At 40.2% G+C, this 16,489-nt stretch overlaps 1 protein-coding gene across 1 annotated transcript in view; it reads left to right on the top strand.

The window, feature by feature from the left end:
• Positions 1 to 13,380: 13,380 nt before the first annotated feature.
• LOC121303545 (regulator of G-protein signaling 3-like) overlaps positions 13,381 to 16,489 on the top strand; it is a 148,856-nt gene continuing 145,747 nt past the window's right edge. The window contains exons 1-3 of the mRNA XM_041234300.1: positions 13,381 to 13,430; positions 14,574 to 14,632; positions 14,931 to 15,025. Coding sequence (XP_041090234.1) covers positions 14,576 to 14,632; positions 14,931 to 15,025 — 152 coding nt within the window. The 5' untranslated portion in view covers positions 13,381 to 13,430; positions 14,574 to 14,575. The remainder of the gene's footprint in view (positions 13,431 to 14,573; positions 14,633 to 14,930; positions 15,026 to 16,489) is intronic.

Genomic DNA, 16,489 nt, shown 5'->3' with positions numbered 1-16,489 from the left:
GTGTGTGAAAACGCGTGTGAAAACGTGTGTACTGATTTCAGTAGTAGTTTCTTCAGGGAAACAGTGTCAGGTTCATCATGATAATCAGCAGTAAAATTTCCTAAAATCTGCAAAGACAAAAATGTATTTTTCCACAACGAACTTGGCCAATTCTGCAGCAATTACATTTCAATGAAAAATAGTGTGAATGAGAAAAAGCCGCAGTTAGTTAAGTAGCAATAGCCTACAACAGTGTGTGCAGAAATGTGTTACACACGCTTTGACTGTTCAAATAAATCATCATTACAAGTTTGTAAAATTCACATTTTGCATTTCTTGTTATTACTGTAATTACTATAACTTCCTTTTATTTGTATTTATTTAGTTTTTGACACAAGGTGGAATTATCTGGGATCCCTTTGAAAGTATTATTATTAATAAATAATAATATAATAATAATAATATAATAATAATAATAATAATAATAATAATAATAATAATAATATGGATATTTAAGTGTGTTTATAATCTCTGGCTTAAAAAAAAAACAATAAAAAATAGCTGTTTTATTCATCTTATCACTTGATTTATATAAATCTATTTGCATATGATCAAAATCCCAAGTAATTTGTTTATATTAAAGCAGATTTAAACAATGCTGCACAAAGCAATTTAACTGTATTATTGGATCTTCGATTTGAATCAAATTGTGCACTTGGACCTCTCTTCAGATTCTGTATCTTATCTTTAGCTGCATTTTATAGGTCTTGAAAAGTGTAAAATAAATACTTGAGCCATCACAACAAATTCGATAACACTTTACAAACAGAGCTTTGGAATCGGATTAGGGTGAGTTGCCTGCCAAAATCAGTGTGTTGGATTCCATGCCATGCTTTCCAGCTCCCTTGCCATTTGGCTACCAATCTGTGTAACCAGACAGATTTGTACTTTTGGAAGAGCCAGTGAATTGACTGCCTAGTCCGGTGGAAAACCAACATTCAAACAAGCCCCCTTAGCCAATCAGATGAGGGGCTGCATGTCTCCCATTCAAAGCAAAGGTGGCTAATGGGCTTTCTCTGTGACACTCCCACAGCAGGACTGATTCAGCATGCATTTTTAACGGCTACTCGAGTTACTGAACAGAAACCCTGTCTTGGATTCAAGTTTCACTCCTACGGCAGGAGTTCTAAGCATGGAATATTGCAGCATCCACCGGGTCTCTCTGTGCAACAGGCTTCCCAGCACTCTGAATTCCTCTTTCCTCTTGCAGACCTTTGGTGAGTCCTGGAACAAGACCGGACCCTGTTTATTAGGATTCTGTGACAAGGGGTCTGGCAGCTGTGCTGTGAGACTTAGATCCATCACTGAGATATAATGAGCTGTACTACAGGTTGTGTGTGTTTGTTATTAACATACATCACTAGACCAGCATTGCTGCCTCTGCCATTACTAAACACAATGTTTTTGTTGTAAATCGCATCCTAGAATAAATGTTAAAATGGTTTGCACATGATGTTTTCATTCTGTTTGTTAAGTTTAGTGCTGTGGTGTAAGGGAGTAATGTTAGGGAATTGCCTTCTTCCCAGTTCCTGGGAGTGAAGTTTCAACACATGCTGTTGGTTGGTTCGTGTTTTCCACTCTGGTGTTTGAGTGTAATGTTCTTTACTGCCTGTGAACGGGACAGACTGTTCTAGGAAAGGTTACAGTGGACCACAGACACAATAGAAAGAGATGCTTTTCACATTGTATAAGATTATGTTTCTGTTAAGACAATAATTATGGTCTTGTATACCTTTCATGGTTGTTAATCTTGTGCACAGCGGCTCACTAATTTGGCTCTGAATGATGTAAGACTAAAGTGCTTGATTGTTCTTTGATATGTTTTTATTCGTGAAAGTGGGATATGCATGAACCAGGGAGTCCGTTGGGCTCCTGAGAAACTGGCACTGTATATCTGGGCATTACTGGAGTCTTAAAACTTGCTTAAACTTTCTCATTGTAATATAAATTTCAGGGAGTGGTTGAATTAAGTGTGTGGTAGGTCTATGTAGTAATCTCCAGGTGAATTTCCTGAACAGAGATATAAATAATAGGTTTATACAATGGGCTAGATTGCCTGCTGATAAGAGAAGGTATGATCAGATTCCTTTGCTTTCAGTTGTATTTTCGTTTCTAAGTGTTCCTGGTGTTTTGCCGTCGGCCTCTAACTAAGGAACAAGGATGTGAATTGAATGGAGCAGCACAGTTTACAGAACATCTTTTAAAATGATTGCGTGAACAAACATATGTTACAAAACACAATGCTAGTTGTTAATTTTAAAGAAATAACAATGCTATTTTTGCTTAACTCATTCTTATAAATCCATTGTATTTGGGGTGGGGGATCGGTTCAGTCCAGCAGTGAGGCAGTCCTGCAGCATGTGGGATTGATAGAATGTAACAGACTGTAAACTCCAGAAGTCAGCTAGTGGTTTGAAATACACACTGCTGAGTCCAGTATGTGGTATGATTCTAGATCAGTTCTGCATTGTTTAATAGTCATTTCAAACATGGCAGCATTGACAGCAGTTCCCAGCTAAGGCAGGGTAATGCAAATGGCAGTGAAAGTGTAAGGAAATCATTACATTTCAGGGATGAAAAGGAGCAAAAGCAAAATCAAACAGTGCTAAATGCTGACCTGTCAATAAACCTGTGACTGCTGTTAACAGTATTAGTGTCTTCCAGGCAGCTCCCAGCTACATAGCTGAGGGGCAAACAGGCATGCTTCTGAGACTTTTGTAGGGGAACAGAAGATCATGATTGCTTTTTACAGCTCCTTCAAAGAGCAGGCAATCAAAAGCAAAAAGGCAGGAGCGAGGAATGAACAGAAAAGCAAAAGGATGACAGAGGGGTCGTGCACAACCAATCACCAATACACAAGTAACTCAATCAGTACAGTAGCCTCTGCAGGCGTGGGAGCTGAGCTGCAGTTGGTGCATGCTAATGATGAATGCCATGTGTGTTTGAGAACTTGTGTAGAACGTGGTACAGTAACTAGGCATATTTTTTAATGTCAGGTATAAATGAATCTATCTTCTCTATCTGTTGGTTTTTCCTAGCTGTGTGTGTCTGGGATCTTGTTTGAGGAGCTGCTGTTAGTAAGTAAGTTGTTTACTTTATACTGATTATATGTGTGTGTGTGTGTGTGTGTGTGTGTGTATATATATAATGTGTGTGTGTATTAGCTCAAAGAGCCAGCTGCCCGATGTAGAGATGAGGTAAAGAGAGCAGCTCTCTTTGATTATTTAGTGCAGAAGAGAGTGAGTGTGTGTTTTTTTACAATAAACATATACTGATGACAATAATCAATCAGACTGGGTCAGTGATTGGGAAGGAATGGTTTTTCTTAGTCATGGCTCCAATGTCAGTGTGGGAGTGGGCATTTTATTTAGTGAAGGATTTTTTCCTGATTAATGTTAATGAAGTAATTAAAGGGAGGCTTTTAAACGTTCAGGTGTGTGTGGAAGAAAAAGCATTTGTTTTTATAAATGTTTATGCCCCTAATGATGGGAAGGAGAGGGTCATTTTTTTCAAAACCCCAGAGAGAGTATTGGCTCAGTGCCAGAATGAGGAGATTGTGTTGGTAGCTGGAGATTAATTGTACTGAAAATGCATGTTAGATCGGAATGGTTCAGAGCCCCATTCCAGCTCTGTAAGGGAATTGGTTTATGTTTTAATTGCACATGAACTAGTGGACACGTGGAGGAATCTGCACCCCATTGCCAGGCAGTATACATGGGTAAAAGGGTATTCTGGCTTTATATCATTGGCCAGATTAGACAGAATTCATTGTTTTTAAAAAACATTTAAATTTAATAATAAATACTGCTATTCACCCTGTTGGTTTTTCTGATTACAGTATGGTGGCATTAAGAATGATAATCCCTGTGCAGCGAAAGTATAAATCTTATTGGCACTTTAAAACAAAGCTTTTGTAAGATGTACATTTCTTAATGTTTTAAATTATTTTGGCAACAATGGAAAACGAAAAAACACACATTTTCCTCATTGACAGTGGTGGGATGTGTGTAAAGTCCTGGTGAAAGTGCTGTGTCAGCAGTACACGAAACACGCTACCCAAAGTACAGCTAGGGTTATGAAAGAGCTGGAGGAGGATCTCGCTGAGCTATATAGAGCTCTACAGGATGGGTTTGATGACAAGCTGTTTGAAAGCTTAAAAATAAAACAGAGTGATGTATGGGTACAGGGGGCACTAGTGCGCGCAAGATTCCAAAATCTTTCACAAGTGGATGCTTCAACTCAGTATTTCTTTGGATTAGAGAAGAAGGCAGCTCAATGCAAGCTGATCCATTGGCTAAAGGATAACCCTGGGCAGGAGTTCAGGGAACCTGAGGCTATTCGGACTCATGCTGTATCGTTTTATATGGGCTTGTGTACTGCAGAGGATGTGGAAGAGTCCCAGGGGGCTCGGGAGTTTCTCTGAGGCTTGTCTCAGGTTCCTGAAGAGGAGAGGGAGCGGCTAGAGGAGGAGCTGAACTTCCAGGAGCTCACTGTGGCTCTGGAGGGGTTAAACAAAGTCTCTGGTAATCGATGGACTCCCAGTTGAGTTTTATTAAGCTCTCTGGGCTCAGGTGGGGAGTGGTCTATGAGAAGTGCTCCAGGAGAGCAGGAAAGAGAATAATTTGCCTCTGAGCTGCTGATGGGCAGTGCTGACTTTGTTACCTAAGAAAGGAGATCTGGGCAACTTAAAAAACTGGTGGCCTGTAAGCCTTCTGTGTGTGGATTATAAAGTAGTGTTTAAGGCACTGACGAATACAATAAGGACTGTGATGAATGCTGTTGTGCATTAGGATCAAACATGTGTACCCAATAGGTCTATCTTTGATAATTTGTTTTTAATTTGTGATTTAATAGCAGCCTCCAAGCTCTTTTGGGTTTAAAGCTTGGTTGATTTCAATTGATCAAGAAAAAGCTTTTGATCGGGTAGATCATGGATATTTATTAAACATGTTTAGGGCTTTTGGTTTTGGACTCAAGTTTGTGGGGAAAATTCAGGTGCTTTATAGTAACATGCTCAGTTACCTGAAAATAAATGGGGGGTTGAGCTCTTCCTTTCCAGTACATAGAGAAATTTGTCAAGGGTGCTCTCTCTCTGGAATGTTATATTCTCTTTCTATTGAACCCCAGATTGAGAAACTTAGAGAGGTATTACAGGGTCTGGTTATTCCAAACTGCTCCAATCACTTCTTTAAATCTGTGGCCTATGCAGATGACATAGTAGTGTTAGTATTAAACAACCAAGACATAAGGGCCTTAAGTCAATGCCAGGATTTGTTTGAAAAAATGTCATCTGCTCAAGTTAAATGGACGAAGAGCAATGCTTTTTTATTGGGGGATTGCGAGGGCACCAGACTACCAGATCTACCAGGGGGGTTACAGTGGAATAAGAGGGTTTTTAGACATCTCGGGTGTTTTTGGGAGAGGAGGGAGTAGCTCAAGAGAACTGGGAGGGAGTGTTGGATAAGATGAAGAGCAGATTTCAGAGGTGGAGGTGGTTAGTAGCAAAGATTTCTTATAGAGGCAGAGTCTTGATTGTTAACAACTTGGTCGCCTCAGTGCTCTGGTATAAAGTCATGTGCGTGGACGCCCCACCAGCTCTAGTAAAAGAAATTCAGAGAGTGCTGTTAGATTTCTTTTGGGATGGGTTGCACTGGGTAAACCAAAGTGTTCTCTATCTGCCAGTAGATGGAGGGGGGCGGGGCTTAATTGAGACCTCCAGTAGGATTGCAGTTTTTAGGCTTCAGGAATGCAGAGGTTGTTGTCTTTTCCTGAACCTCTGCCTTGGAGATGCATTGCGTTTGCTTTTTTTCACAAGGTGGGAGGGCTTAGGTTTGACAGACAGCTGTTTTTAATGAGCGCTAGCCGGCTGGCCTTGTCTCTGGTACCTGAGTTTTATAGGGTTTGCTGCTCACCTGGCACACGATGACAGTTAGGACAGGGTTTGAGTTAGTGGCACTGTATTGGCTTTTAGAAGAGCCTTTAGTACATAATCCTGCTCTAATCTAGTGTATATTTTTAGAATCTAACAGTTTTGTGTCATTGCTGGTCATTAGGGGAATCATTAAGATTGGGCAATTTAATAGATGTGGAGTGGAAGAGAGCAGTTTCTCTGGCCACTGAGCTGGGGTCAGGTCAGTGCGGTATGTTAATGTGGCTTTAATGCAGTTGAGGGATGGACTGGGAGAGGGACTCTTGAGCAGTTCGTTAAAGGAGAAAGTACTCTAGAGGTAGAGCCTCTTGCTTTTATTATAAAAGCTACCTAATGTGGAGAACACTTGTGATCAACCAGGAAACCTGTTATAGTTTGGGGACGTGCTGAATTTTAGTTTTGACTCTGCAGAAAAAAAAAAAAGCTCTGTGTGAAGGTTGCTCACTATAAAGCTATCAAGGACATGCCAGACACACCCTGGAGAGAGAGTTTAGGGGTGGAGCAAAATGTAATACCTGTGTGGAGGGCCCTTTATAAACCACCAGGGCAAAAGAGGGCAGGAGATTTGCAGTGGAGAATTCTGCATACAGTTGTGGCTACCAACTCATTTCTGGTAATAGTTCAGCCAGGGGTGGAGGATAAATGTCCTTCTTGTTTATCAAGAGAAGCCGTGTTCCATTGTTTCCTGCCTCAAATTGAAATCACTGTTGGGTTTCTTTGAGTTGTTTAGGGAGTTAAAGGTTGAGCTCTCTGACACGGTATTTATCTTTGGGGTAAATTATTCAAGAAAAAAAAGAGAGTTAGCTGGCAAATTTTTTGGGACAAGCTAAATTAGTAGCCCTTAAAAGCAGAAAAAATAGTTTCTCAATGTCTGATGGGTGATGCAGTTGTTGTGTTTTAAAGTGCTTGTAGCAGCCAGCCTCAAGTTAGAGTTTGCCTATTACAGGTTCACATGTCAGTTTGAAGTGTTTGAGGAGGTGTGGGGAAGGTATGGGGAGGTTCTGTGTTCAGTAAGGGATGGGGAGATGAAGGTGGGATGGTAGATGGATATGAGTTTTGATCTTTTAAGCTTGAAGAAGCTAAATTTGATAGTTGTGTGAGGAATGGATGTGTTCTGTTTTTATGAAGGATTGTGTTGACTGTGAAATGTATTGGTGTACGTGATGTTTTGATGTTTTATTGTTGGAAAATTTGATTAATAAAGGATATTTTAAAACCTATTTCCATCTGTCAAGGGAATTCATGGTTAAATGCATTTTAATATAAGCATTTTCCAGATATTTAATTCGGACTCTTGTCTGTGTGACATGCTGTGGGGAATAGGTTGTTTCTTCAAAGCTGATTTAGATAAGGCACAGGACACAAACTGTGTTAACTCTTTGAAACTCGCCTTCCAAAGTGCCATCTGATTTGTCGTCTCTTAAGGTGTCCAGTGACTATGAGTTGTATCGTTATTGTGTTAAAGGTTAGTTAAAATGCTTTAAGAATAATTTTTAATTACATAACTTGTGGACACAGGTTTAATAGTTATTTTAAGTAAGTTTCCCAATAAATCTGAAGTGTTTATTGTGTTTTAAATGAATATTATAAACTAATAACTATTTTTTAATATTTTCCTTTTATTGTATTTATGATGTGTTTTATATGCTTGTAATCGTAATTTTGTATAGAGAATGAAACTGAAATTGGTATGCTTCTCCAATGAATGTAACTAAAGTTATATTGAATAGGTGGTTTAAATGCTTTGATAACAAAATAAGCGGATACATTCCATTTCTAACACACCGTTTGAGTGACACGCAACTGTCTAGCAAATACTGTGAACCAATGGAAGGACCGACAAGGATTTGTTTACAGTACAAGGAAACGCCTATACATCGTACTATTTAAACTCAAAACAAGGATTTTCGCTCTCTGTGCTCTTCTCTCTGGATGCTCTGGTCTGTACTCTCTGGATTCTCGTTGGATTTGCTCTTTCTTCAATCTCATTGCTGTCAACTCATCAAACTGTGAAGTTATTCAACGAAGACGCAACGATGTAATCTTCAAAGCTGTCCCAGAGAAGATGTGCTGCCTCTGGAACTACGAAAGCTTTTGCCTACACTACTGACTTCACAGAGATACTGCACTGCGTGTGTTTACAAGTAACTGAACTGAAGCCATGATACTGATATCTTCACATGCGTACTTAGCCACGTGGAAGCTGGCTCATGTATACTCTGTAGAACTCTATGATCAGAGAGCACATCAAGGATTTATTATGAATATTTAACAGTGCATTACTTTTTCCTTGAATGTTTTAGTTTTGTTTCTTATTTATACATATGTTTTTAATTATGAAGCCTAACCTTTATTCTTCCTTTTGAGAATATGAGTAAATGTATTAATAATTTGGATTGTTAAGTTTGTTTTTTATCTTAACAAATACACATTTATGATTGATTTGAAATACTTAAACATATATAGTATTAATTGTTAATCTCTTTTCATCATAAATCTAGGGATAATTAAGCCAGAATCGCTAGTTCTTATTGAGGTATTGTGTTTATTATGGTTAATAATTACATTATGAGCTATAATGGGTATTTTCTTTAATGGTAATTGGTGAGGACACAATTGTGACATAAACCCTAAATATACAACGTAAATATGCACTATTAGTCATCCACACAGGCGATAAAGTGTATTTGCAAAACACCACACAGGTGCCCAATTTTATTTGTTTCTTTTCTTTTTAATGATTTCTTTTAGCCCGCAGAGGGCGCTGTTGTCTGTGGCTTGGCTACCAGTGATGGCATTCAGGTCCTCGGGAGTGCCACGTCACGGTACACAGTGAGTTGCGGGTGCACAAAGAATAATGGAAAACGAAAAGGTGAAAGAAAAAGGGAAAGTAAAACAGTAATAAAACGACAAAGTAAAGGTGCTGCACTCGGCAGCGTTACCCTGACCATCGCTACCCGCACGGCCCGGCTCTCCGTCCTCAACTCGCTGCTCCCTCAGCCTGCTATCGATATACATATGGGGTCTGGCCAAGGTCTCCCCGCTACCATTACTTTTGTTAGTTTTCTTCTCGTTTAGATTTCTTTCATGGTTTTTTTTCTGTCGGCCGTTCTGGGTCCTGTACCAGAGCTTCCGCAACCTCAGCACTTATTAGAGGGGCGGATCTGAGGGAACGACAGCATTATTTTATAGGCCCAGCAATCCCCCCCCAAGGCCCTACTCCCAGCCACTCAGAGAGAGGGAAAGCCCGCACGCCCTCTCTCCCACCTCTCCATGTCACTGCCATGACTGACAGGTGCGTCCCACGGGATTGCTGCCCTCTTCCTGCAGCACCATGCATACGTCAGACGGCCAGTCCAGGTCTCCCTTGTTACAATATCCCATATGCTGCAAAACTGCCTGTCTGCTGGACTGAACTGATCCCCCATTCCAAATATAATGTATTCATAATTGTTAAGCAAAAAAAAATAATACATATATTAATGACATTTCATGTGCTAAGGTCATTCTAATGAACGTAATGCACAGTAGGTAGCAGCAGTGGGGAGGGTTGTATATATGACTTGTCTCGGCAGACGGACGTTTCAGAGACTTGTTTGTGAACTGGAGCATTTTCGTGACAAGTGATTTCTGTCAGCACTTCTCACCTTGCACAAGTTTGTGTATTGGTGTCTTTATTGCTTGGTTTAAAAAAAACAAAACAATTCTTGATGATGATAACCTAGACATTGTTTATTCCCAACTTTAATTTTTAAATAAACCTCTACACAGTGTTTACAAGATAATGGATGAATTAAACATACTCGATGTTGCAGCTTTTCGTCTGTACAATAAATACAAAATGATAATGCTGAAATGGTAAAAGTAACGCTGGCTACTGTGAAGCACTGGCTTAGCATTCCTTAACTTTTAACTCATTTCATTTCAAAGCAACGTCACATTGACAGTGCTGTGGAGACTTTGCAGGGAAATTCTAACAGAATCCTTCACTTTGACCTGTGACCTAAGATGGTCGCCATATTGTGGTCAAGTGACTTTTTGGTTTCCAGGTGATAAAGACCTAATGCTTTGAAAAATCGCCTTCATGCTTGGTACACAGGTATTCTGTGATTCTTCAGATTGAGTGCTGTGCAAGATAAATTAACCCCTTTATGCAAACCTGCTGACTCCACATTGCCAGATTTGCATCTCGGAACCTATTTGAGGTAGTGACTGTTTGCAGGGTTCTCTTGTCTTCATGTTACACTGCATAGAGACAGGACACCTTGAGTTATTGTCTTCGTGTTACACTGCATAGAGACAGGACACCTTGAGTTATTGTCTTCGTGTTACACTGCATAGAGACAGGACACCTTGAGTTATTGTCTTCGTGTTACACTGCATAGAGACAGGACACCTTGAGTTATTGTCTTCGTGTTACACTGCATAGAGACAGGACACCTTGAGTTATTGTCTTCGTGTTTTGCACACAGATCTGTTCTTTTCTTACTTTAGTTCCATTTCCAGTGTTGTCCAATAAAAAAAAAACCCTTTTACTGCTGCATGGCTTTAAAATGTGGCCATATCAATGATACAGGCAGCATGCTTTGACATACAGGTAGTGGACAAAAAAATGGTAACACCTGATTAATTTAGGGACACCAAGTATAGTGAAAGTAAGGGCTTCCACACAGTTGATTAATTAATAATTGATTAATTAATTAATAATAACATCCTAGCATGCTTAGGGTCATGCATAAAAATGCTGGACAGGCCTGGTTGCCTATAATTATGGCTAGCATGGCTGCAAGGGGAGACCTCAGTGACTTTGAAAGAGAGGCGATTGTCGGAGCGCGTTTGGCAGGAGCTTCAGTGACCAAGACAGCTCAGCTGGCTGATGTTTCACGAGCAATGGTGTCTAAGGTGATATCTACATGGAGCTCCGAGGAAAAGACATCCTCAGCAAAGGGCAACAGTGGGCGGAAGATCATACTCCAGGATCGTGATATCCATGCATTAATTCGAAGTGCAAGGCAAAACAGACGAGCAACTGCCGATCAATTAACTGCAAATTTCAACGTGGGGCACGAGCAGCCAATTTCATCAAAAACAGTCCGCCGAGTACTCCACTGCGCGGGATACCATAGTCGGGTTGCAGTGCACAAACCAGTCATCACACCTGACAATGCATGTTTACGAGTCCAGTAGTGCAAAGAGCACAGGCAATGGACTACCGTGCAGTGGAGGAATGTGATATGGTCAGATGAATCATCCTTCACCATGTTCTCAAGCGGGGCGTCAGTACTACCAGAGGTGCAGCAGAGCGGGACATCTGTACTAGCAGGGATATAGTGGGGGTGGAGCGGGGCGTCAGTACTACCAGGGGTGTAGGGAAGCTGAGAGGGGTGTCTGTACTACATGGGGTGCAATGGAGCGGAGCGGAGTGTCTGTACCACCAGCGGTGCAGTGGAGTGGAGCGGAGCGGGCATCTGTACTACCAGGGTTATAGTGAGTGCAGAGCAGGTAGTAAGTACTACCCGGGGTGCAGTGGGGGCGGAGCGGACCAGGGGTATAGTGGGGGCGGAGTGGGGCGTCAGTACTACCAGGGGTATAGAGGGGGAGGAGTGGGGCGTCAGTACTACCAGGGGTGCAGTGGAGTGGAGTGGAGTGGGTTGTCAATACTACCAGGGGTAGTATTGACAGTGGAGCGGAGTGGGGCGTCTGTAGTACCAGGGGTGCAGTGGAGCGGATCGGGGCGTCTGTACTACCAGGGGTGCAGTGGAGTGGAGCGGGGCGTCTGTACTACCAGGGGTGTAGTGGGGCGGAGCGGGGCGTTTGTACTACCAGGGGTGGAGTGGGGCGTCAGTAGTACCAGATCACTATAATATAGCTCACTGTGCCTCAGTAACACAGCACTGGCTCTCTCACTATCACACAACTCACTGTGCCTCAGTAACACAGCACTGGCTAGTAGACAAAGGTTTTCTTTGTGCATACCGTACGTGGAAATGCCCAGTCTGTGGAAAACCACTTCATTCTTATCACTTTGCTTTTTATTCAGTGATATGAAGAAGTGTTCAATCTTTCAGTTTTCACCTTCCTATTTATACAGTAGCTTATCACTGCTTGCGACCCCATTGTTCATGTTAACACTGACTGTCACAACACAGCAGTCCAAAAGCACTTTATTTAATATACACTGAAAAACGTGCAATATTTTCTGGTTTTGCTTCAGTGAGGGCATTTGTATTTTAAACCTGGATGAAATCTTAGAGGCAACCGTTTGCTTTTAGACATACAGGATTTAAAATTTTGGATTAACCTGGATATATATATATATATATATATATATATATATATATATATATATATATATATATATATATATATATATATATAATATATAAAATTAAACATAAAAATGAGTAAAGGTTAAATGTTTACAATGTACCATTCATTTATAGGACAGCTCCAGCAGGTTTGTTTAGTACACACCTGCTGCCGGCTTCAGAAACTTTAGTGCTGATCTAAAATATTAAAGGCTTCTAAAACATAAAACCAGTTTTCTTAAATACTATAAAGCCTGTGTTTAATAACTAATTCCAGATCATTTCATATTTTTAAATGCTCGTTTTCTGCATGCGTCGTGTTTGAAACATGTTTGCGGATATTTGAATGAGTGTATGCGCACTCCAGTTTGAAACATGTTGGACTTCACATTTTCTGGAAGTAATTATGAGGTGTAAGCCTATGTATTAAATGTTTCATACAAATCTTCACAGCTGCATTAAAGTAAATGAAGCCACTATCAGAAATCAGTTCCCTTAGCAAACTTAAATAATGTCTATATTGTGAAGGCTAGACATTATTGTTGAATATAACAACACATTCCAGTCCCATGTGCCAAAAATATTCAATGGAAGTAAATATTTTTAAATACTTAATTAACAAACGGTGCTATGGCAGTAAAGAACACAATCACAGCAAAGGCAAATGTTGGGGTTATCCTTTTCTTAAAGGGAATGCCAGTTGCTCTTGAATTCCTGGCAGATTCTGACTAGCATTTTTTCTTCGTTCGTCAGCGCTGTCGGTGCTCAGTCAGCACCCAGCTCAAACTCCCATCAAAATCGCAGCACAAAGTGGACGCCGCAAACGTAAAACACTTTGCCCTTTAACTGCATTTCCTCTGAATTGGGCCCTGTGCGTTGATCTGAATGCAGAGATAAAGAGAGTAATACTGCATGTTCACTTTACCAGCAGTATGACTGCAAACAAAGCACTGGACAGAAGATGCTGTTCGATTTTATCACTCAAATGGTTACATTTTTCGTCCTGCGTTTCCTAATGTCTCTTTCTGTGCCCCGTTGAAAATGTATGATGATTCAAGTGAGAATGATGGCTTCTAATGGCTTGTATCTTTTTCCTTCGACAGGGCAGCTGAAACTGTCAATCAGTACAGAGGATGGGGTTATTGTTCTTCATAGTAAGTGCATCCAGGTATTTAACTACTACAAGATGTATCTGAAACGTGAAAGCACTGTAATACTAATACTGGGTTTATAACTACACTAATGAGATTTGAGAGACTGCTCTAACAATAATACTGGGTTTGTAACTACCCTATTGAGAGACTGCTCTAACAATAATACTGGGTTTGTAACTACACTATTGAGAGACTGCTCTAACAATAATACTGGGTTTGTAACTACACTATTGAGAGAGTGCTCTAACAATAATACTGGGTTTGTAACTACACTATTGAGAGAACTACACTATTGAGAGAGTGCTCTAACAATAATACTGGGTTTGTAACTACACTATTGAGAGAGTGCTCTAACAATAATACTGGGTTTGTAACTACACTATTGAGAGACTGCTCTAACAATAATACTGGGTTTGTAACTACACTATTGAGAGAGTGCTCTAACAATAATACTGGGTTTGTAACTACACTATTGAGAGACTGCTCTAACAATAATACTGGGTTTGTAACTACACTATTGAGAGACTGCTCTAACAATAATACTGGGTTTGTAACTACACTATTGAGAGAGTGCTCTAACAATAATACTGGGTTTGTAACTACACTATTGAGAGAGTGCTCTAACAATAATACTGGGTTTGTAACTACACTATTGAGAGACTGCTCTAACAATAATACTGGGTTTGTAACTACCCTATTGAGAGACTGCTCTAACAATAATACTGGGTTTGTAACTACACTATTGAGAGACTGCTCTAACAATAATACTGGGTTTGTAACTACACTATTGAGAGACTGCTCTAACAATAATACTGGGTTTGTAACTACACTATTGAGAGAGTGCTCTAACAATAATACTGGGTTTGTAACTACCCTATTGAGAGACTGCTCTAACAATAATACTGGGTTTGTAACTACACTATTGAGAGACTGCTCTAACAATAATACTGGGTTTGTAACTACACTATTGAGAGACTGCTCTAACAATAATACTGGGTTTGTAACTACACTATTGAGAGAGTGCTCTAACAATAATACTGGGTTTGTAACTACACTATTGAGAGAGTGCTCTAACAATAATACTGGGTTTGTAACTACACTATTGAGAGACTGCTCTAACAATAATACTGGGTTTGTTTGCAGTCATGGAAGCCAAAGGGCTGATGGGTAAAGAATACAGGACTTGTGATTCTTACGTTAAGGTAGGGGGTGTATCTCTGTTTCATTTGCTGTGTTGTCTGTCATCTATTTGGTCACAAGTTAATATATGGAATTCTTTATGCTGTGTTATAAAGTAACTATAACTCATACTAGCACAGTATTGTAATTTATTTGATAGTATGCAGTGTAATTGTAAACCTTATTTAAACCCTTAACTTGCTGTTTATGTTCTGTAGTGTGTTTTATTTAATTATCACTTCAAACTTTCATTAAATTCAGTAGCATTTAGACAATGGCGACGCTCACATCTTTATTTGTTGACTTTAACAACACTTCCAGATGGCTCTTGTGCCTGATACTGACCGCAGCAGTCGTCAAAAGACAAAGACTGTTCCAGACTGCAAAATTCCAGTGTTCCACGAGATCTTCAGATTGTAAGTAGAACTGCAGAATCACAATATTCCACAAGCTCTTCAGATTGTAAGTAGTAGAACTGCAGAATCCCAGTGTTCCACAAGCTCTTCAGATTGTAAGTAGAACTGCAGAATCCCAGTGTTCCACAAGATATTCAGATTGTAGGTAGAACTGCAGAATCCCAGTGTTCCACAAGCTCTTCAGATTGTAAGTAGAACTGCAGAATCCCAGTGTTCCACAAGATATTCAGATTGTAGATAGAACTGCAGAATCCCAGTGTTCCACAAGATCTTCAGATTGTAGGTAGAACTGCAGAATCCCAGTGTTCCACAAGATCTTCAGATTGTAGGTAGAACTGCAGAATCCCAGTGTTCCACAAGATCTTCAGATTGTAGATAGAACTGCAGAATCCCAGTGTTCCACAAGATCTTCAGATTATAGGGAGAACTGCAGAATCCCAGTGTTCCACAAGCTCTTCAGATTGTAGGTAGAACTGCAGAATCCCAGTGTTCCACAAGATATTCAGATTGTAGATAGAACTGCAGAATCCCAGTGTTCCACAAGCTCTTCAGATTGTAAGTAGAACTGCAGAATCCCAGTGTTCCACAAGATATTCAGATTGTAGATAGAACTGCAGAATCCCAGTGTTCCACAAGATCTTCAGATTGTAGGTAGAACTGCAGAATCCCAGTGTTCCACAAGATCTTCAGATTGTAGATAGAACTGCAGAATCCCAGTGTTCCACAAGCTTCAGATTGTAGGTAGAACTGCAGAATCCCAGTGTTCCACAAGCTCTTCAGATTGTAGAGAACTGCAGAATCCCAGTGTTCCACAAGATCTTCAGATTGTAGGTAGAACTGCAGAATCCCAGTGTTCCACAAGATCTTCAGATTGTAGGTAGAACTGCAGAATCCCAGTGTTCCACAAGATCTTCAGATTGTAAGTAGTAGAACTGCAGAATCCCAGTGTTCCACAAGATCTTCAGATTGTAAGTAGAACTGCAGAATCCCAGTGTTCCACAAGATATTCAGATTGTAGGTAGAACTGCAGAATCCCAGTGTTCCACAAGATATTCAGATTGTAGAGTAGAACTGCAGAATCCCAGTGTTCCACAAGATCTTCAGATTGTAGGTAGAACTGCAGAATCCCAGTGTTCCACAAGATATTCAGATTGTAGAGAACTGCAGAATCCCAGTGTTCCACAAGATCTTCAGATTGTAGGTAGAACTGCAGAATCCCAGTGTTCCACAAGATCTTCAGATTGTAGATAGAACTGCAGAATCCCAGTGTTCCACAAGATCTTCAGATTATAGGGAGATCTGCTCTTGTGAAGCTTTTGAATTGCAAATGCTAATCTCAATGCAGCATCTCTCATTGATTTATTTTACAATATTGGAGGAGACGCTGTTAAGACAGGAAGCTTGTATCGCTCACTGTGGAGGTTTATCCACTTGTATGAATTTATTCTGTGTGTTTGTCTGTCT

The sequence above is a fragment of the Polyodon spathula genome, chromosome 33 (assembly GCF_017654505.1).
Source record: "Polyodon spathula isolate WHYD16114869_AA chromosome 33, ASM1765450v1, whole genome shotgun sequence".
In the NCBI taxonomy this organism is placed as follows: Eukaryota; Metazoa; Chordata; class Actinopteri; order Acipenseriformes; family Polyodontidae; genus Polyodon; species Polyodon spathula.
The sequence above is the reverse complement of the archived record's forward strand: the minus strand, read 5'-3'. Positions and strand labels throughout refer to the sequence as shown.